The sequence below is a fragment of the Camelina sativa genome, chromosome 16 (assembly GCF_000633955.1).
Source record: "Camelina sativa cultivar DH55 chromosome 16, Cs, whole genome shotgun sequence".
Taxonomy (NCBI): domain Eukaryota; kingdom Viridiplantae; phylum Streptophyta; class Magnoliopsida; order Brassicales; family Brassicaceae; genus Camelina; species Camelina sativa.
Genome location: NC_025700.1, coordinates 15,748,584 through 15,769,446, shown reverse-complemented (window position 1 = coordinate 15,769,446; position 20,863 = coordinate 15,748,584). Strand labels below are relative to the sequence as shown.

The following is a 20,863-nucleotide window of genomic DNA, read 5'->3' as shown; positions in this document are numbered from 1 at the left end:
AAAGTAGGAACTTACTTTCTATGTCTCCTGAGATGATACCGGCTTTGCCCAGGCGTTTGAGAGACTGGAACGGCTATTTGTCTCTTCTTCCTACGTCCACCAGTTGTGATACTATCTACACCCTCATCGCTATCACCAGCTGTGTGTTCACTTTCTGTGATTCTAGAAGCCTGTTCGCGTTGTCGCTTCTTTGGAGTTCCTACATCAGATGGTTTTGAATCTTTCGACGCAGCTTTTGTTGCTTGCGATCTTCCTCTAACAGACTTACCCCTACCTCTACCACGTCTAGGTTTATCACTCTTTATCTCTGATTGCAGGGAAACTTCAGGACCTTCTTGTATTCTACTATCTGTGAAACTCTGTTCGGTAGCAGATGGTTCATGATCATCGCCTGGCACTGTATCCAGACGATCATCACGTTGCGAAGGTTTTGGAAGCTTAACTGTTACACCCAGGTCAGTGACTTTATCTGCCTTCCCAATCGGTGATATACTCAACAGCTTTGAAGCAATTTTCCCAATCAAAGATGTTTTCCTGCTATTTTCTGCACTGGGAGAAATGCTGAAAGCGTCCTCTGCTTTTAATTTCCGTTTCTCAGAAAGTTTGTCCCCATTTTCAACATCAGGCAGTCGAAGATCAGTCAGAACAAAATTTTCGGTTATTTCTCCGCAGGAACTGCAGCTCTTAAGTTTTTCCAGGAATACTAGGAAACGCTCTCTTGCACTGATGAATTCTTCTCGTTGCTCCTTCAAAGAGCTTCTAAGTACATCTAGCTCAGTGATGTCGTTATGCATCTCAACTTCTTGTTCTTTCAACAACTTCTTTTGGATAGAAATTTGTTCTCTTTCCCTCTCAAGAGCAAGCTTCTCGTATTGCACTTCTTCCATCTCTCTCTGAGCCAGCTTCTTTGTGTAATTAATGTTTTCAAGCTCTTCTTGGCTTCTCTTCTCATATGTTCTCTCCCTTTCATTAAAATCTCTCTCACCCTCTTCTTCTTGCCTTTGCAACTCCATGTCAAGATTCCTTTTTTGCTTCTCAAGATCTTCAACCAACTGATTGGTCTTATTTTTGGCATTTTCATGCAAAGCAAGTTTCTTAATCTTCATGTCTGCTTCAAATGATTCTTTCTGCATCTTTACACCATCCAACTCCCTCTTCAAATCATCCCTTGATGTCATCTCTTCTCTCTTTAGCCTATGCTTCTCTGATATTTGCAACCTTCTCAGTTTCTCCTTTTCTTCAGTAACTTCCTTTTGCTCTCTAGCTATGTCAGCCCTCTTTTCATCCAAAACTTCCCACTCTTTCTCAAATCTTTCCTTATCTTGTTTCAGTTCTTTACGTTTCTGTAAGAGTAACTCCTCCTCTTGCTTAACTCTATCTATCTGCTGCTTCAGTTCAGACTGCTGTCTCAGAAAATCAAGTCTCTCTTCTTTTGTAATCCTGAGACTTTCATGTTGTTCGAGAATCACTGACTCCTGCTTTGTTGTCCTAGCTTCGATCTCTTCAATCTCATCTTTCAGTTTAAGCAAATATTCCTTCTCTTCGAGAAATTGATGATTTTCCAAATTCAGCTTTTTCTCTTCTGCTTTTATAGATTTTTCATTTTCCTTCACAGCTCTCAGCCTTGCTTCAAGATCCTTGTCTTTCACCTTCACTCTCTCCTCCATTTTCTCCAAAGCTGCCTCTCTCTTCGCCAACTTCTCTTCCTTGTGGCTGATATCAACTTGCAGCTGCTCAATTTCAGCTTTCTTTCCCTCAAGTTCTTCATCAAGGGATCTCCTCATCTGTTCAAGCTCCATTTCAAACTCCTGCCTTCTGGAATCTAGAACAGCCTTCTGATCATCAAGGAGCTTCCCAATCTCCATCTGTTAAATTTCATCACAGTGTCATATCTCTTTGAAGTATGTATTTTGACACTTAAACAGACAGAAACGAAAATAATAACCTGAAAATATTAAGTTCTGTAAGTTGTTCTAGACAGTAACTAAATTTTTTTAGCATCCACATAGAATGTCACCATAGTTTAAAAATATTCCTTACATTAACCCAAGCTCTGTATACAAACTCTGATTTTGTTAAATACTACAAAAATAACATTTCACAATAACTAGGACACTAATAATCTTGTAAGCCGTACTTGCCGCACTGTCACATAAAATTAATGAGGCAAATAGAGGTGGGTGGGTATGTGTGTGTAATACAACACAAAAACAGAAAGACACATCTACCTTTAAATTTTTCTATCCATTTACTGAAGGTTTACTACGTGAAACCATAAAATAACCATTACAATGACCAAGGAAGAAAAGGCGATATATATTTAACAAATACAAAAAAGTTTCAGGCAAGTTGAGGCTGACCTGCTCCCTCACAATAAGCTTCTCCTCAAACTCATGGAGCTCCTTCTCTTTGATATCAACTTTAGCCTTTATGGCTTCAAAGTCCTAAAACAGAAACGAATTCCTATATAAGCAAAAATGTACAGGAAGCAGAAAATAATTGCAGCTTGAAAACTCACTTTTTCCTTCTTAGAAATGTCATTTAGCATATTGTTTATAGATTCTTCTCTCTCTGTTAATTTTGACTTGGCAATATCAATCATTTGTTGCGTCTCTTCAAGGAGCTTCTCTTTCTTCTTGATAGCTCTTTCACTTTCCATAATTCTTTCTTCTCTATTGTTAACGCTTTTTTTAGCTTCAGACAACCTATCTTCTTGTAGTGTCAACTTCTTCTCCCAATCCTGTAGTTCTTCTCTCTGCTTGTAAAACACTGCCTCATAAGCTTCTCGTCTAAGAAACATAAGAAAAAGATAACATGTGAGGTCAAATCTCCATACCAACAAACAAGAAACAGAACCGATGAGTACAAAAAAAAGAGTGTTTGTTCATACTCTGTGACTAGAGAAAGATGCTCCCTTTGGTGCACTTTTTCACGAGTCTCCACCTCCTTTAGTTTCCTTTCTACCTCAGAACTTTTTCTATTAATCACTGAAAGCTTTTCTTCAGCAATAGCCTTCTCTCTATCCACCACTAAAGCTTTTTCCTTCATACCAATAACCAAAGCATCTGCTTCGGCTAGCTTTGCCTCAGAAGTAGACTTCGCCTCAGAATGTTCTTGTCGCCAGTATTTTGAATCCTTCTCAAGCTGAAATACACAAATAGCAGAAACGTCTAAATAAACATCAAACCCAAATAAAACCACAACAAACAGACACAGCACGAACTGAGAAATGAGAGATACCTCAGCTACAAATTGTTTCTCGGCAATCAAAGATTTCCTAAGGTTCTCTTCTCTTTTGTCAGCTTCGTTTAAAGCAATCATCTTTGATGTCCTTTCACGATTGAGAATCTCCGTAGCTTCATTAAATGCTTGTTGAAGCTCTTCGTTTGTCAAAGTCCACTTCTTCTTCTCCATTAGCAAAAGCCCCATATTATGTTGGTAATCAAACAGCTGTACCACAAGAAAAATTCTCAATTCAAACCCAAACACTCATAGTTACATAATACGACAACAACAACAAAAAAATCCAAACTTTATTAATTTACCTCTTTCTCAAGCTTCAAGATCTTCTCTGTAAGAGCATCAAGATCTTTTCTCTCCAGAGAAGGTTCATCGAGTAAACCAACTTCTTTGAACTTTCGCCAATCATCATCCTCTCCTAGGAGGAGCCCCCTTGACGGAGACGGCGTCTTGATTTCATCGGCAAAAGCTATAGCCTTTCCTTTCCGGTCAGTCTCCGACCACCGATTCCTATGCGGAGTGAACATTTCTGTGCAAACCCTAAAGACCCAGATGCATCGATTGGAGAATGAAAGACCAAACAACCCTAATTTGACAATTTCGGAGGAATTGAATTGAATTGAAGAAGCAAATTGCACCAATTTGAAATCTTTTTTCTTAAGAGGGGCCGTCGTGGAAGCAGTTAGTGAAAAAAACCCATCAGTTACAAGAAGAGACTTCTGTCCTCCGCTCCGAAACTGCGCACTCTGTCTCACACACAACCTTTCTTTCTTTCTTTCTTTCTTTCAACCTCAAAAGTGGCAAAGTATCTTCTTCGGTGCTTTGCATTTTGCAAGTTGCAAAACGAGACGTCATCAGCTCGTGTAAATTATTTATTGGGCCTGTTTGGGCTTTTTTTCATTATCCAATTATAATTATTTAATTATTTTACACATTAAATCAACTTAATTTTACATATCGTATATTCTAATATTAATAGTGTAAACAAATAATAAAATGAGGATTTAACCCGGGTTAATACAAATTTAATAATATTTTATTAATTTCAAGTTTCCAACATGTCTTATTTAGAAGTCATCTACTATATAACCATATTATATAGTATTTTAAACTTTTTAAAAATTTACGTATTCGTAATATTTAAAAATTTTATTAAGTTTATATATATTAATTATAATATTTAAATAAATATGAATTGAAATTCTTCTTACGTTAAGAATCAAAGCTCATTGGAAAACAAAATGGGAATCAAATTGTTGTTTTTTTTATTTTCAAAGAATTCAGAGATATAATATTTTCAAAACACAATAGAAAGTGGTTAAATATATCATAATTTCTGTTTTCATATTGATTTTGCTGTAATGTTTTTTAGTTGAAATGGAATGTAAAATATTTAGGAAACAAAATCTGAAGTAATGCTATTTTTGGAAACTTTTTAGGGATTAACTTTGTAAATAAGTTTTTAATTAAGTACAAATAAAAGGGTAAAACTCAAAATGTATTTAAAAAATGTATATATTGATATTTGATATTTGGTATTCAAAACAAAATTTCCTGGATTTAATGTCTTTGCAAAGTCAACGTATGTGTTATATATGTGAAAGGTCGATCAGTAAGTTAAAGTTGTCACTACAAATTGCTAAAAAAGTTTTCTGAAAATAAAGATAGAAAAACATATATGTATTTTTAATTTAAAAATGACCAAAGTACTAAAGTTATAATCAACTTATTTAATTGATTTACGAAAATTAGTTTTATTTTTAAAATCTTATATTTCCTAAAAATTAATCATATTTAAGTATGTTTACTCCCGTACTTCAAAGACAATGACATCCCAATATATGAAAATTTCAATGGAATCTTCGCTATGTTTAACATTTGTATGAAATTTGATTGTATTTGTAACATCAGTAAAAAGGATCACTCGGTTAAAGAGTGTGTCGTGCATATTTTACTGTTAATAAGATGATTACTTATTCATGACTGTTTATATTGATGAATGTCGTCCTTTCGTGGGCATCCGATAATATTAGGAACCACATGAGCTAGCATGACAGCCTTTCATTTTGAAATCTTGATTCAGTTCTTGTANTTTTTTTTTTTTTTTTTTTTTTTTTTTTTTTTTTTTTTTTTTTTTTTTTTTTTTTTTAACATTCTCGATTTCATTGGAGAGAAAAACATTGCATGTGAGTCTGTGACATGTATTCCATGCATGTTGTTATCAGAATTCAACCCTTGCTTTCTTTGCTTAGTAAATTTTGGAAATCAAATGCTTTGGCCATGCGCTTTAATTTTTTTATAAAATATGAAAAATGTATATATCTTTTTGGAAATAGTATTCGAGTAGTTGATGATATTCTTTTTTGTAATAATCAGCTAGTTGTTTCTGCTTTTACTCTATTGGCTTTCTATAAAACATTGTAAATATATTTCAATGTCACACAAACCTAATATCTGAAAGGGGTCCATTGAAATGATGGACACACAACCACTACTATAGTCTTAGACTACTGTGTAATGGCGACTTTGCTTATTTACTAGATAACAACTTTCTAATAAAAAGATCATTATTTTTTGGGGCAATTAGATCACTGGTATTCTCAGTTTAATAGTTTGTCCACATAAAAAAAAACGAAGAAACAACTGTATTCTTGAGTTGACATAAACTTATGCTAGTTATCACACATCTACATATGAGTTTTAACATAGTGGATGCCGTTTACCACAAACTTACCATTTTTTGTTAGATACGCTTAACGTTTATTTACAACTTAGCATTTGTATTATGTTCTCAAACAAACATATTTATTGAATCTCTCACAAGTTTTTCACAAATATTTACGTTTTTTTACCATATAGAAACATTTTTCATATACATATAGGAACATTATTCATATTCAATGTTCTAATGATCGTATTTTCATATCAAAGTTACAAAATTAAATTCAGCTGTCATGCTAATTCATAAATTTTTAATCGCAAAATCAAAATCCTAATGCCAAAATTAAACTCTCTCCAGACTTTAGACCTCAGGGAGAGAATTCATATCATACACATATATTCTCTCTTAATACCGGAAATTTGAATTGGAAAAAAAAATCAAAAAGAAAAATTATAGCGACAATATTATTGTTTGAGAAAAAATGTAAATTTTTATTTTTTAAAAAATAAATACTATAAGAAAAAAATTACAACTAAAAAATGTTACTCAAATTCCTCTAATTTTCTTTCCATAAATTCATGTTACACATATATCCAGTAACTTTCTTATTTGCACTGGATTCTTTGGTCCTTTATTTTTTTATTGGTAAAAGCTTTGGTCCCTTTTTGCATTTATGTAATGTCAATATCAGAAAGAAAACTAATAACATTTTCATGGTGTAGAATTCAAAATAGGAAAAAGTCGGCACATCCTTGGATTGAGAGACAGTGAAGCTTTTGCAAAATGACAATTTCCTTATTTCTATCGAAAAGACAGGCCAAGTCATTTTTAGACGCACCAAATAAATGTCATTAACGTTTCTAATCTATTCTCTTTACAAAATTACAACACTTTTTTTGTTATTATTTGGGTGAGTTTCTCTGATTTGCTCTATATAAAATTTCTTTTTAAAATAAACCAATACTCTAACTGTATTTTATCTTTTGTCGAAATGAGAATACGTCTACAGTAAATTTTTGCGTACTATATAAGCATGAAAAGAAAAGTATACCTTGTAATCCAAATTTCATTTATGTGAAACAAAAATTATTAGTTTTCTTTATAGTATTGTACTCTTTGTTTATCTTACACCATTTATTTTTGGTATAATATCTCTGAGTTGTGAGTTGTGACGTGCCGTTGCAGCTACTAGTTGGTTAATCCCAAAGTCAAAGCAATTATTTAAACATCCATCATTGTAATCAGCGACCAGTTTGATCTATTAAATTTAAAAACTAATTATAGTAATCAATGTACATAACAGTCATTACTACATTCAGTAACAAAACAAAATTTAAAATAATATCAAGATGTCAATATCTTTAGTAAATCAACATATTCACCAATACAAATCGTCAAAATTATAAGAAAAAATATAATGTATCAACACCCATATTGTAGAAATGTATCCTCTATTGTTTAATTTTTTTCCCTTACGGAAATATATGAAAAAGAAAGAAAATAAAAAGCTAGACAAAAGTATGTTACCACACAAATGAAACACGCGCCATCATCAGTGGTGCAACGGATTCGGTCCGGATGGAACACGGCGTTTCTCCACCCCATAACGAGGGTCGATCTCATCACCGTCGTATTGCTCTTCGGAACGATGGTGATCATGGCGGCGGTTGAAAGGCGTGAAGTCGTATCTTTGTGAGAGAGCTTTTCTGCTGACTAATCTAATGGTGTGAAAACGGTGGTGGTGTTGCTTAGACATTGACAATGGCTCCTCAGCCGCATTTAGATAAAGGCGGCGGAAGTTGAGGGAGTACAAGTGGTGGAGAAGGAGGAAGAAGAGAGAGAGCCATAGAACTACGAAGAGAATTTGAGAGAACTTCAAGGCCATGGAAGATGATTGAAGGAAGTTTTAAGCATATGGGTGTGTTAATCAATAAGAATAGGGCCAAAAATAAAAATAAAATATAAGATATTGTCTTTTTGTGTTTATGTATGAATTTGGAAAGATGTAACGAAAAGCTTTGTAGGACGGTTTGGAAGATAGTATGGTAAGAGAGCTCAGCTATATTTATATATATCATTATATTATATGGTTTACAAAATGTAAAGCTTAAGAGATGTGAAGGGAGTGGGATTTTGTCTTTTCAACGCTGGCTGCTTTATCATATGACATATGTGCTCTATTTTCGTAAAAGTATTCGCTAATTTTTGTGTCAAAAAATTTGGGCAAAAACATATGTTTGGTTTTTATTCTAGTGGCTGACCTTTCTTAGCTTTGCCGGTAGTCTTCTTTTTTCTGTCTTCTAGGTTAATGGTCACATGACCGCTTTTTTAACTCCCACAACGAGTTCAAATCTAGTCAAACTGGAAACGAAAGAGAAGCTTCACGACCACTAACTAAGTTATCATATTCCGTAAAAGATTTCGTTTTATGATCTCTGTAATTTGTTGTTAGAGAAATCGTTGGAAACTCTAAATATCATATTAGTATATTTCTGTTTTTATAGGTTTCCTGTATCATATGATTATGTTTTAGTTCTTTCGTTACTACTGTTTTTTTTTCTTCTTTTTGAGTCGTTTTAAAGTACTGTATATTTTACATTGTAGTATATATCTTACATTGTAAATTATTGTTGACAAAATAACAGTTGAGAGATTATTATATTGACCAACAAAAATGGGCGTAATTACATAATTTCTTGACCTTTGAAAGTGAATATGTAGGCATTTATAATGTTTTAAAATTATTATATTTACATTCATAACAAATGAACACAGTCTTTAAAGATATAAACCAACAAAAAAAAAATATCAAGTGGAGAACATTAATAGAATTAGATCATGAGAACGAATAATATCTTCACGATAATAACACCTACATAAACAAAATCTATAGAGATCAATTATTAGTGTACAAAAGATAAACCATAATTGTGGAGTATTAAAGGGAAGTAAAACTAATGCATCAGGGTTTCTTAGAATTCAAGGAATGAAAAAAGAGGCATGATTGCAACTTAGCAATTATGAAAAAATCTTTGACACTGTCAAAATAGAAAATTAAAAAATCTTTGGAATAATGAAACCTTTGATTACAAAGCTTTGTAATCAATGGTATTTGTATTTGCAGCAGACGATTGCAATAATTCATATCGTATTTATAGGTCTAATTATATCGACGTGTGAACAGAGTAATTAAAGAGTTATCGATCCATTGCCTTTACATGTGCTCTGAGAAAATTGATACTGCGTCGTGGACTTTTTAATGATACCACGTTCCACATATTACTTTTTGTATGATATTTTCTGATAATAACATTTTTTTTCTTTCATCAGCGGTTGACTTTCATATATTCAATGTGTTTGATAATTTGTCTTCTCGCACATTCTATACCATATTAATTTTTATATATTACTTTTTAATTTCTATATTTTAAAATCAATTTAATAATATGATCTTACTATATCATGGATAATTTTGTAAGATCACATAATTTAGTTTTATAGAATCACATAATTTTACTATCAACTCCCGTTTTAGACGTTTAGCTAGGTATCATTTAGGCGCTAGACATCTTGAACGTCTGAACGATCAATTCGATTGCCTTAAGTCATATAAATATTTTCTCTATTTTTAACTATACATATTTAAATTCCGAATTATAAACATATTTTACCGTTTGTATTTCATTTGATTTTTTCTTTTAAAGTAAGAAAGGAATTCCAGCTCTTTATAACTTGGATTGTGAATCTCTCATAGTGAAGAAAAAAAAGATGATGAGACGTAAAATTGATTAAAGGTCTTCCAATGCACGAAAGAGGTTTCCTGAGTGGATTTTGGAACTGGTGGGCATTGTGCAATTCCAAACCAGCCTTTTAACTGTGTATATCTTCTCTTGCACTAATGTTGAGTGCTCTTGATATGATTGCACACTGGTAATAAGAACATCAATTTTTTTTTTCTTGTATTCGACAGTTCAGTGTCACGATTCCTTAAAAACAAAATGCAAACAATATTAATATCTATACTATCCATATTATAAAAGTCAAATGCCAAGAACCTCCATTCATGAAAGATCGTTAACTCAGTGGCTGCCTTCTAGACAATTTATTTAAATATATATCTAAATATTTTAAAAATATATTGTGAATTACAAGGAAAAAATATCTAACTTGACATTGCAATCAAAACATTTCTAGGAATTCAAATGTAAAAGTATGATTATTTTGTTATTATGTTACTAACTTACATATTCTAAATGTGTACAATTGTAAAATGATAAAACATACCAAACCGATGTATCTTCCAACAGTCTATGCTGTAAAAATTAGAGCGTGACCTAATGATGAACAGTCGTGTTTTGGATACAATCTCTCAGATGTTAATGCATGATATCTCTCTCATCTTAATTTCTCATATTACAAACAAAAAATCTAGGGAAAAAACTAAAAAAATACGTCATCTAATTTTTTTTGGACGTTTAATACTTATAGTTATTAAATTGGACAAAAATACATGGTTTAATTTTTGTTGTCTGAAAAACTCATCATTTTATTTATAATGGTAGATCCATACTTACGACTTAACAGTCGTTAACACTAATGACGGAATTGTTAACCAAAGTTAAAAGATAACCTCACTTGTAAATAAAGACATTGTTGCCCTTTTATTGTTCCCCAAATCGATTTGGGATCTAAGAACTCTATAAGCAAAATTTTCTCAAATCCCGAATGGTTTCTTTGATTAGCTCAGCTTCTTTGGTTAGGGGTTTGGCTCATTGCTCTGTTTTATATGTTGGGTAATACTGCTGCTGATTACTTTTGTTGTTCGTTGGAGTAGCTTTCTAAGTTTTTGAAGTTGCCTCCAACTATTGCTGGTGTTACTTTGCTTCCACTTGGTAACGGAGCGCCTGATGTGTTTGCGAGTATAGCTGCTTTGGTTGGTTCGAACAAAGGGGAAGTGGGTCTTAACAACGTCTTGGGTGGTGTCGTATTTGTAACTTGTGTTGTTGTTGGGATTGTTTCGCTTTGTGTTGCGGACAAAGAAGTTAAGATCGATAAAAAATGTTTTATCAGAGACTTGAGTTTCTTCCTTTTCACATTGGTTGCTTTGATGGTGATTTTGATGGTTGGTAAGGTGACAGTGGATATCGCTTTGAGGTAATCAAAGAACCCATTCGGGATTTGAGAAAAATTTGTTTCAGGGTTTTTAGATCCCAAATCGATTTGGGAAAAAATAAAAAGGTAACAGTGTATTTATTTGAAACTAATTAACCACGTGGGGTTATTTTTTAATCATAGTTAACAATTTTGTCACTAATATTAACGATTGTTAAGTCGTAAGTATGAATCTACCATTATAAATAAAATGATAATTTTTTAGGACGACGGAAATTAAACCAAGTATTTTTTGTCTAATTTAATAACTACATATATTAAACTTACAAAAAAAATTAGATGACGTAAATTTTTTCCCAAAAAATCTCTGAAAAGTTGAAAGAAACCACATTGCACTTAAACCCATACGATCCTAAATGAAATATATATATATATATATATATATATATATATATATATAACGCTTATAAAAGTCCAATATCCGAAATACATAAACTTGAAGACACATAGCACCACGGTAAAAATACATTAAACATATAGGTTTTTTGTTTCACAGAAACTTTGATTTTTGTCATAGAACAATTTATAAAGTTATGTTGTTAAATGTGTTTTTAGAATGAAAATTTCGTATAAAGATTTGAAAATTGAAATTTCATCATCGTTACCAACTTGGTCCAAATGGGTAATTTAGTTGGGTAACTAGTGGTGGGTTTAGTCAAATGTGTGTGTTAAAAAAAAAAAATAAGAGATAGTATATATCATGAATTAAATCCCAAATATATTACATTATTGAGTGAAAATGAAATGAATTTGTTGTTAGTCATGCATCACACTGACTGTGGCTGAACTCACCTTACTTTATCTTTCTTTGCTCAACCATTTCTTTTCTATTAGATGTAATCACAAAACAAAAACCTAAACTGATCTATTAAGACAATTCTAAGTTAAGAATGTCATTATGGGTAATAATTTTAATAGAGAATTTGTTAGCAATATCCATTTTGAAATACAATTTTTTTTAAAGATCTCTTTTTGAACATTTTTATTTTTGCTCTTTCTTACAAAGTCACCATATGTTAAATTAGTTTTTAGAAATTTTTGTTAGATTCAGATTCTCTATTTTATGTTTAGGGTATAGTTTTAAGAGGATAAAGGTATTTAGAGTTTAAGGTTTAGAATTTAGTCATTTTGTATATTAAAAATAGTATTTTTGAAAATAGACAATATGAAAAAATATTTTTAAAAAGTGTCATAAAAAGGTATTTTATTTTTAAAAATACATTTTTTTAATGTACAAAATGACTAAATTCTAAACCCTAAATACTATTATCCTCTTAAAACTATACCTTTATTCTCTATTTTATATTCAGAGTATAGTTTTAAGAGGATAATAGCTTAGAGAAAAAATAACAACGATTCAAAAGTTAAATTTTATTATGAAGCTATACGTAAGAGACACAAACAGTTGATATAGATTTTTTTACGTGTTGATCTCATCATATTGCTTCAATATGTATATGTGTTGTAAGAGTTAGGCACAAGGCTCCGTACGAGCTGCAAGTCTATGGAATCTAGAAGCAGCTACATTTTGTCAAAAGATCTCTCTCTCGACATCCATATCTCATTATTCTTCCCTTCTTTCCAAATAAATAAAAGTACTTTTACGTTCTCTACGTCTTTAGTTAGTTTATTGCCTATTAAAACAAAAAACGCAGGCAAGACAACATTTTGTTCTCCAATATTTCAATAATCCCCATCAGTAAAAAAATTCTATTATTATTATTAATTATTTAGCTAAATATGTGACAAGTCACAATTTTCTTCGCATTAAATTTTTGGAAATATCCGACTAAAACTGACAAAACATGTATATATAAAAAAAAAAAAAAAATCTCTTCAAATGGAGACTTTCTAAACTGGTTCTGATCGTGTGTAACCAAAAAAATTATCTGGCTCTGGTCCCAATCTCCCAAGTCTATAAAGAAAGGGTAAGAACACTAGTTTTGAATACAATCCATTTGTGGTCATAATTCCTAAAGAGTTTTTAAAATCTTTTGAGCAATGATTTGATTGTTAAAAATAGTTTGAATTGTATAATCCATTTGTGGTAATAATCTAAGATATATATATATATATATGTATATATATATATATAAGTTTTTTGAGCAAATAAAATATAAGTCCAAAGAATTATCCAAAATCTGATTGGACATAGCTCGAAAACCCCATGCTTGTGTCTGCAAAACCGATCGACTCTACTATGTAGCTTTTTTACTTTTTTCTAAATTTATTTTTCTTCTAAAACAGACATAGTAAAATCTTAGGACACATTGACACAATGTAGCCTACTTTTTTTTTATATCCTTCTTTAATTCCTCCATTCTGCTCCATGTTTTAAAGGCTTTTAATTGAGAGTGAGGTTTCCTAGCTCATTCAACGTACCTCTGTGTTTCTTCCTCTGCTTCATTCTTGTCAGTTCTTAATAGATTTCCTACTCAGCTTATATACAACACTCTACAAAATATATGATTTTAGTAGTTACAGATACACCGATGATCAAGGTTAGGCGCTCCTGAGAGATAGGAAAGCAAGGAGGCAGGAGATTACATTTATAGGTTAGTATATATTCTCATGTTATTCGTAGCTAGATCTGAGCAAAGTCTCTTTTGGTTTTCTCCTTGAATACATAAACTTCTAAACTTGAAAATAAATAAATAACCTCAAACATATGTTTCTTTTACGCTAGTTTAGACCAAAGAGAGAAGATCTGTCAACTAAATATGCACAATTTTTCAATATATGTGTTCAAATTTTACAGTCTACACGTCATGTTTTTCCGTTGTTCGTTATATTGGCTTCTAAAGTTTTGAAATACGCAAAATATTAAAAGAGGACCTAAAAAAGAAGATTGGCCAAATATCTTATATAGGAATAGAGATGTCAAATGGTCCATAGTCCGTTTGTAAATTGTTTTGTATAGGCAGAAGTTGGACAGTCTCAAATGGATAATGGTCGAAATAGTGGACATACCCAATAAAGACCATGTCCAAATGGTCATGTCTATGGTCACTGCTCATTTCTCTTTTTTGATCTAAATGATGTTTCTTCATTTCATTTATGATCTCTCTGTTTTTCTATACTCTACTTTCTGATCTAAGTTTATATTTGCAATTGCGTTTTTGATTTCGTTAGTCCGCTGATTCAATATCTAAACTTTAAGGATCTGTTTCTGATTGTTGTTGTGTTGCTGATCTGATGATGATTCCATTCTTAAAAAACATCAACAATAAACTCATACGGACCTATTCTCATTACAAAATATCAAACCCAAAGTCACAATCTTAACAACAAACTTAAGTCAAACTCAAATTAGTCTGCTGATTCAATCTCTAAACTTTAAGGATCTGTTTCTGATTGTTGTTGTGTTGCTGATCTGATGATGATTCCATTCTTGAAAAAACATCAACAATAAACTCATACGGACCTATTCTCATTACAAAATATCAAACCCAAAGTCACAATCTTAACAACAAACTTAAGTCAAACTCAAATTAATTGTATCAAAGCCAAACTCAAATAAAATGTATCAAAGCCAAACTCAAATAAAATGTATCAAATCCAAACTCAAAATGTACCGAAGCCAAACTCAACCATCAACAATAGTCCCTTCTTCCTCTTCAAAACACTTGAAGTCATCACCTACAATTTTCAAATCAAGATAATTAAAAATTCATCACCAATATATTTCAAATGCAATAAAATGTATCAAAGCTCTTACCAATCTCTTCAAATCCACGAAACCAATTCCTTGCACAAATCAAAGCCTGAACATTGGTCAGTAAAAGACAACTCTTAAACTTATGCAAAACTCGACTGCCGATACTAAAAGATGATTATGATGCAACTGTTGTGATTGAAATACTCAAGACATCACATGCCATTGATGCTAATTCTTTAAATCGACTTGCATTGTCTTTCCAATAAGCAATCACATTCAAACTCCTAAACGCAACCATCTACACAGGCTCATCCAAATATGTGTCTAGTGGAGATTTTCCATTAACACCAGTCTTTTGTGAAATGTAAGAATAAAACCCCTGAGATAATACACACATAAATTAAGTCACAGCAAATGAGCTGTATAGGCAGATGTAACTTTCAATAGTTATAGCTCTCCAAAGATCTGTTGTGAGACAAATCCTACATGCGATTTTAGTTAAGACTTCCTTCAACTTCTTTTTCTCCTTCTCGTAAATCTTGAAGACACTATTGTGTTTCTCGACCAAAATTCTATAGCTGGATTAGCATAAGTAAAAGCCTCTCTAATCTTTTCATATTTAACAAACGAATATGGGAGATATTATGCTGAATTAAAGCCACCACAATCATTTCTCGAAAGATCATCATATCCATCTTCCTATTACTTCTAGGTGTACTCCCATAATTTTTTGAATAAGATTTATAGTGATGATTCATGGTATTATAGTTCTATTTCGACGCAGATTCAAGTAATAAGTCTTCTCACAATGTTTACATTTAACACCAGTTGTACCATCAAAATTAATTTCTCCTTTGGTGATGTATTTCCAGCATTTAGCATAAAGTCTACTTGGATGATGATCACTGAAATGAAGTTGGATGATACTCTAAAAGTGAACGTCAAATCCAAACTTGGATGATACTCTAAACCCCACACACACAAAAGTTAATGATAAACATAGACTAGTAAACTAAGCAAACGCAGGAATTACTAGTATATGCTCATGAGATACAAAATCAAAAGGGGAAAGCTCACGTACGTCAGAACCAGAGAGATGGATCCCTAATTTCTTTCATTTGTTGTCTCCTACTCAAATCGCTGAAATTTTTCACCATGTCTATTGTCCTTCGCTTACGTGGGGCATCTCAGCAGACTTTTTTGGTGGATCAGGTCGACGAAGCTATTCGTTTCTACACCACCGCATTGAGTACTTTGGTGGTAAATCGATCGCTTACCTCTGCTGAGCTCAAAATTGCTGAGCAACAGTTCGACTTTCTCAAAAGTCCACTCAGACGTACCTGAGTTTTCCCCTTTTGATTTTGTATCTCATGAGCATATACTAGTAATTTCTCCATTTGCTTAGTTTACTAGTCTTTGTTTATCATTAACTTGTGTGTGTGAGAGGTTTAAAAATATCATCCAAGTTTGGATCTGAAGTTAACTTTTAGAGTATCATCCAACTTCAGTACTGATCTGAAGTTTGTTTTTGTGTGTATATTTGATCATCATCCAAGTTTAGTGTATCAAAATCCATTTTTCTGGTATAAAACAACAAACTTGAGTCAGTTTCATGAAAAGATCAAATATATCAAATCTGGTGCAAAACAAAAGCTAATTAGGAAAATATAACCTATAATAGGAATCAGTTTCTTACGATACATTGCAATAGTTAGGGGGGACGTTATTAAATACTATATTAATGGTGTGATTATATAGAGGTGTAAGATTTTTCTAGTTTTTGGTTTATTAGTTTTGATATAATTTCAAATCATACAGAAGTAGTAATTCGATTTGGTATTTAGTATTTATTTGTTCGGAAGCAACTTTGTTAATTAGACAAAAAAAGGTTCGTTTGGCTCGGTGTTGACCAAAGATAATATTACTTTATTTTATTTATTTTGAGAAAAGTTTAGATTAATTATTACAAATAAATATAGCACAAAACTCTATAACAAAATATACCACAAAAAATTATATAACAAACAAAAATCAGAAATTATATAACAAAAAATTATGATATATAGTTTTTTCATAAAATTATTGAATAGCTTAAATTTTCAACTGTTTATCAAAAATAAATAAATAAATCAACAATTTAATATATTTTTTGGTCAACAACAGTCAATGCTGGTTAATGCCAATTTCCGGCGAACAGAACATCGAAATAAATAGCTACATAGTGTTTGTAATTTGTTAGTATACTCCATGTGATGGTTATTATACTTCGTTTAGCTAATAACTTTTCTTAATAAATTGTGCATGTATGATGACTGTGTGACATCTTTAGCTGGCAATCATCTTTCTTATTAATTTTTTAATTTTTTTTTTATCTACTAAATATCCTAATAATGAGCTGCAATCATTTTTCCCTTTCCTTTTATATACACTAAGTGTTTGTATGTTAGTAAACTTGATTTTTGGGCCTACGGGCCCATATTGTATATCATTGGTTATCGCTGGCATGTAGCTTCGTGTAGTAGCGGATGATTTACTGATATGCTTTGACAAATCAGTAGATGCATGGAGGTTCTGCCATCCAAGCAGGGAGAAATAAAAGAATCTCGTTTTAGATTGATTAGTCTTCCGAAATTAAAAAAAGATCGAAAGCTGTGCTAAAACTATATACATCCACAAATTAAACTAATAAAAATTAACATCAAACTAAAAAGTCTAGTAAAAATACAAATCATAAGCCGAAAGCTAAAAATATTAAAACTAGAGCTTATATAAGATCTTTCTAGCTTGATAACGAAAATATTTAGAGGCCTAATTATATCATATATATAGTAACTTTGATTGTTGCCAGAACTCTGAACTGTGACACGTGAATTAGGTTTGATAGACATGTTTAATTTATGATCGACAATCACTTCTAGTGTCTCATCAATTTTCATAACCTAATAGGTTGCTTCTTCATCTCTAACTCGATTTGAAGCACCACCATATACTTCTATTGATCAGGAAATAGAGGGTACTAGAAACAAAATAAAAGAGAAGATTTAACAAAAATAAATCTTAGAACCGAAAAAACTTTGAAGACTTTAATAGATAGAAATCTACGGTTTTTGGAAATCCAACATAATACTAACGGTGTGTTGGGCTAGTGGTTTAAGTGTAGGAGTTGGATTCATGTGTTCCCTTGTTCCATTTATGGTGGGAGGGATACTTTACGCCATGTTATAAAATATTACCAAAACCTAGTATCACAATAGAGGGAGATTAGCATCCAAGCTCGAACTCCTCTTAATTAACAAAGAAAAAAAAGAAAAAAAAAACCAACATAATACCAAATCAAAAATAATCAACTGATAAACATAAGATAAATTTTAAAAATGCCACTAACAAAGACAACTGAAGAAAGAAAACAAACAAACCATCGAAATTAGTCATAAGTAAAAGTCGAAATTAAAATGAAAATGGAAGACGCATAAGTATCACAAATAGAAACTCGAAAAGACGAGAAAAATAGGAGCCAACGTCACTCAAAAGTTGCAAAGAAGCCGACGCCAACGAAGCACAAAACGTCGGAGAAACTCTAGTTCTCCTCTCTCCTTCAAGATATATACGGCGAGAGAGATTAGTTTTTTGAATTCCTTAGAAAGTGTATTCTCTCTGAGAAATTAAATAACTTTCACTGGACCCAACTCAAGTACAAGAAAAACAATGATTGAGAGTTTGGTAGAAAAATCAACATAGTGGAAGTTGGAGTATTCTGTCCTATAACCCAATGTTTTTTTATGTATACAATATATATTTATCAAAGAACGATTAATCCATATCCAAACAGTCTCGAACAATTAGCTACTCCATCTATTTCACAAATAGTATCATTTTATAAGTTTTTATTTAACAACCAAATTTCATTTTACATTTCTATTGTGATTTGTACACTTTCATTCATCCTAAAATTAAATCTACTTTTTATTGAATTTAAATCACTAATTACTTATTAGATAGGGACATCTATGCATGATTTATTTAAAAAAAAAAAAAATCTTACCCGATTAATACCATTATTTGTTTAAACTTCCTAGTAAAACATGCTGGCGATGACGTATATGAAAAATAATCACGCAGATGTATAATCTATAAATACCACCTAAGTGGTTTAAGACTCAATAAATAACGTTGTGTGAATTATGTCGCTTGACTAAAAATTGTGCCCATCACAATCTTCTATAAGTTTGTTTTGTGCTTGTCAAATGTCTTTGAACTTTCCCAATACTCATATATAAAAAGGTACTTATTTGAACTAACTACATAATTAAGACAACCAACAACAAGAATCAATGCCAAAGAATAACAAACTTGCTAGAATCTTAGGTAAATGAAACCACAAAAAAAGTTTAGAATTTATAGATATCCATCAATCAAGCAGTCCAAAGCCTCAAACAAGTTAGGCAGACCAAACCATCTAGTTCACACATACAGATGTCTACATTTATATATATGTGATAGATTTGGCTCAGTGAGGCTCTTATGTTGATGCATAGATTATAAACTCCAAGTACCTCAGAAGGATGGAGTCTCATGAGCATCAGTAGCAGAGATAATCATATAGAGAAAAAGATGAAATAGGGTTTGTCTCCTCATCTACCGATGCTATTGAAGCTGTGTTGTGTTCATTTGGTGCTACGTTTCCTGGAATTAGCAAACAATAATCAAGACTGGATTAATTAGGGTTTAAAATCAACACATTGTTGTTACTTGATATATAATGAAGTAGTACCTCTTATTGAGCTTAGACTTGTGTTAGATTCCTCGGAGTCTCCAAAGATGGAAGAGGAGCTAGAGTCACTGGTTAGTCCAAGAAACTTCTCTATGATGCTCACAGAACCCATTTGATACTCTACCATGTTCACATTAGTACTCCGTTCTTGTTCTTGACTTTTCCCTTCTATTGCTTGTTCACCGTTGGTTATCTTGATCTCTCTTGTTCCTTGATGAGGATCTGAGATTGTTTCCGAGGTGTCAGTTAGTCCTGAGAATCTCATCTTCATCTTTGTCATCGTTCTCTCTCTTGCTCGTTTTCTAGCTCTCTCTCTCGACTCTTTCATCTTACAAGAGCTCTCCATCGTCTTTGTTCTTCTTTTTGATACTTTCACTTTCAGAATCTGATCATCCTTTTCCTTACCATTAGCCGGGACATGTTCAGCATCTCCTCCTCCTTCCGATGCAGCCACACTTTCTTTAAGTTGTTTGATTGAAGCCTTTGATTTGGAGAAAAGCCATTCGATCGTCTTGCTGGCCTTGTCGAAACCCAACATGTCTTGAAGATCGAAAAACCTGCGAGCAATCTGAAGAGACAGCCTCATCCTCCGGTCTCTAGGACCTTGAGCCGTACAGATCTTACTATGCCTGTCTCTTTTTTTGGCCGTTCTTCTCCGTGGAACCGTTTCTGAGGTGGTGTCCTCAACGCACTCCTCATTCTTCTTCTTTTTCTCAAGCTTCTTGCAAACTTTTCTTGGAGATTCAAAAACATTTGCTGCTGCATCTTGCTCCTGTAACAAGAATTGGCTTAACAAGAACGATTCATCAACATTATCAAGAAAATCTGGAGAGAAAGGAAATGAAGGCAAAGGAAAGTGATGGTGAGAACTAGGGCTTTGAATGTGAGTAGTGAAAGAAGGAAGCATGGTTGCTTGATGGGGACTGAAGGGATCAAAGAGATCATAGCCATTGGTGTCTAGAGAAGGAAACATTAGATTGAAGAGAGAAACAGGTAACAAAAACAGAATCTTCTTTTTTCCGTTCTTCACTTAAGCCCTTTGGTTCATTAGTGGGTGTTCTTCTTGTGTGCTATAAAGGTTGATAGCTAGAGGAAGATGGACAAAAGATATTGTAGAAAATATATATAAAGCATTATATGTTTTTAATTAACAATACACAAATCTAAATAGATTACTACTGAAGTAAAAAAAATAGATTACTACTAATATGGATTGTTCGGTCGTTACTAATATGGATTAGTTCTTCCGGTTGAGGTGACCCTACCTTCTGCTTCAAAAGTCTGTCCAAACCAAACAGAGAGAAAATCTTATAAAGTTCACTATTACTAATTAAAGTTTTCAAATTAACTGAATCTAGTT

General features: G+C 32.3%; 3 protein-coding genes across 6 annotated transcripts in view; all 3 read right to left on the bottom strand.

Moving 5' to 3' along the window:
• LOC104750708 (protein CROWDED NUCLEI 3) overlaps window positions 1-4,063 on the bottom strand; it is a 6,333-nt gene extending 2,270 nt beyond the window's left edge. Inside the window, exons 1-7 of one of the 4 annotated variants that reach the window (XM_010472549.2) lie at window positions 3,546-4,063; window positions 3,241-3,450; window positions 2,891-3,144; window positions 2,519-2,789; window positions 2,361-2,444; window positions 1,212-1,865; window positions 542-1,001 (exon numbers count right to left, since the gene is read on the bottom strand). In XM_010472549.2, coding sequence (XP_010470851.1) covers window positions 542-1,001; window positions 1,212-1,865; window positions 2,361-2,444; window positions 2,519-2,789; window positions 2,891-3,144; window positions 3,241-3,450; window positions 3,546-3,767 — 2,155 coding nt within the window. In that variant the 5' untranslated portion in view covers window positions 3,768-4,063. Of the gene's footprint in view, window positions 1-15; window positions 1,866-2,360; window positions 2,445-2,518; window positions 2,790-2,890; window positions 3,145-3,240; window positions 3,451-3,545 lie in introns of all 4 variants that reach the window. The other 3 variants (XM_010472548.2, XM_010472550.2, XM_010472547.2) reach the window with 3 other exon arrangements.
• Window positions 7,222-7,805, bottom strand: LOC104750707 (CLAVATA3/ESR (CLE)-related protein 12-like). Its single transcript, XM_010472546.2, has one exon. It carries the CDS (start codon window positions 7,785-7,787, stop codon window positions 7,455-7,457), a length of 333 nt encoding a protein of 110 aa, XP_010470848.1. The 5' UTR covers window positions 7,788-7,805; the 3' UTR covers window positions 7,222-7,454.
• LOC104750705 (transcription factor TCP12-like) lies at window positions 19,478-20,558 on the bottom strand. The gene has a single exon (XM_019238069.1). The coding sequence runs from the start codon at window positions 20,474-20,476 to the stop codon at window positions 19,478-19,480; it is 999 nt and encodes a 332-aa protein (XP_019093614.1). The 5' UTR covers window positions 20,477-20,558.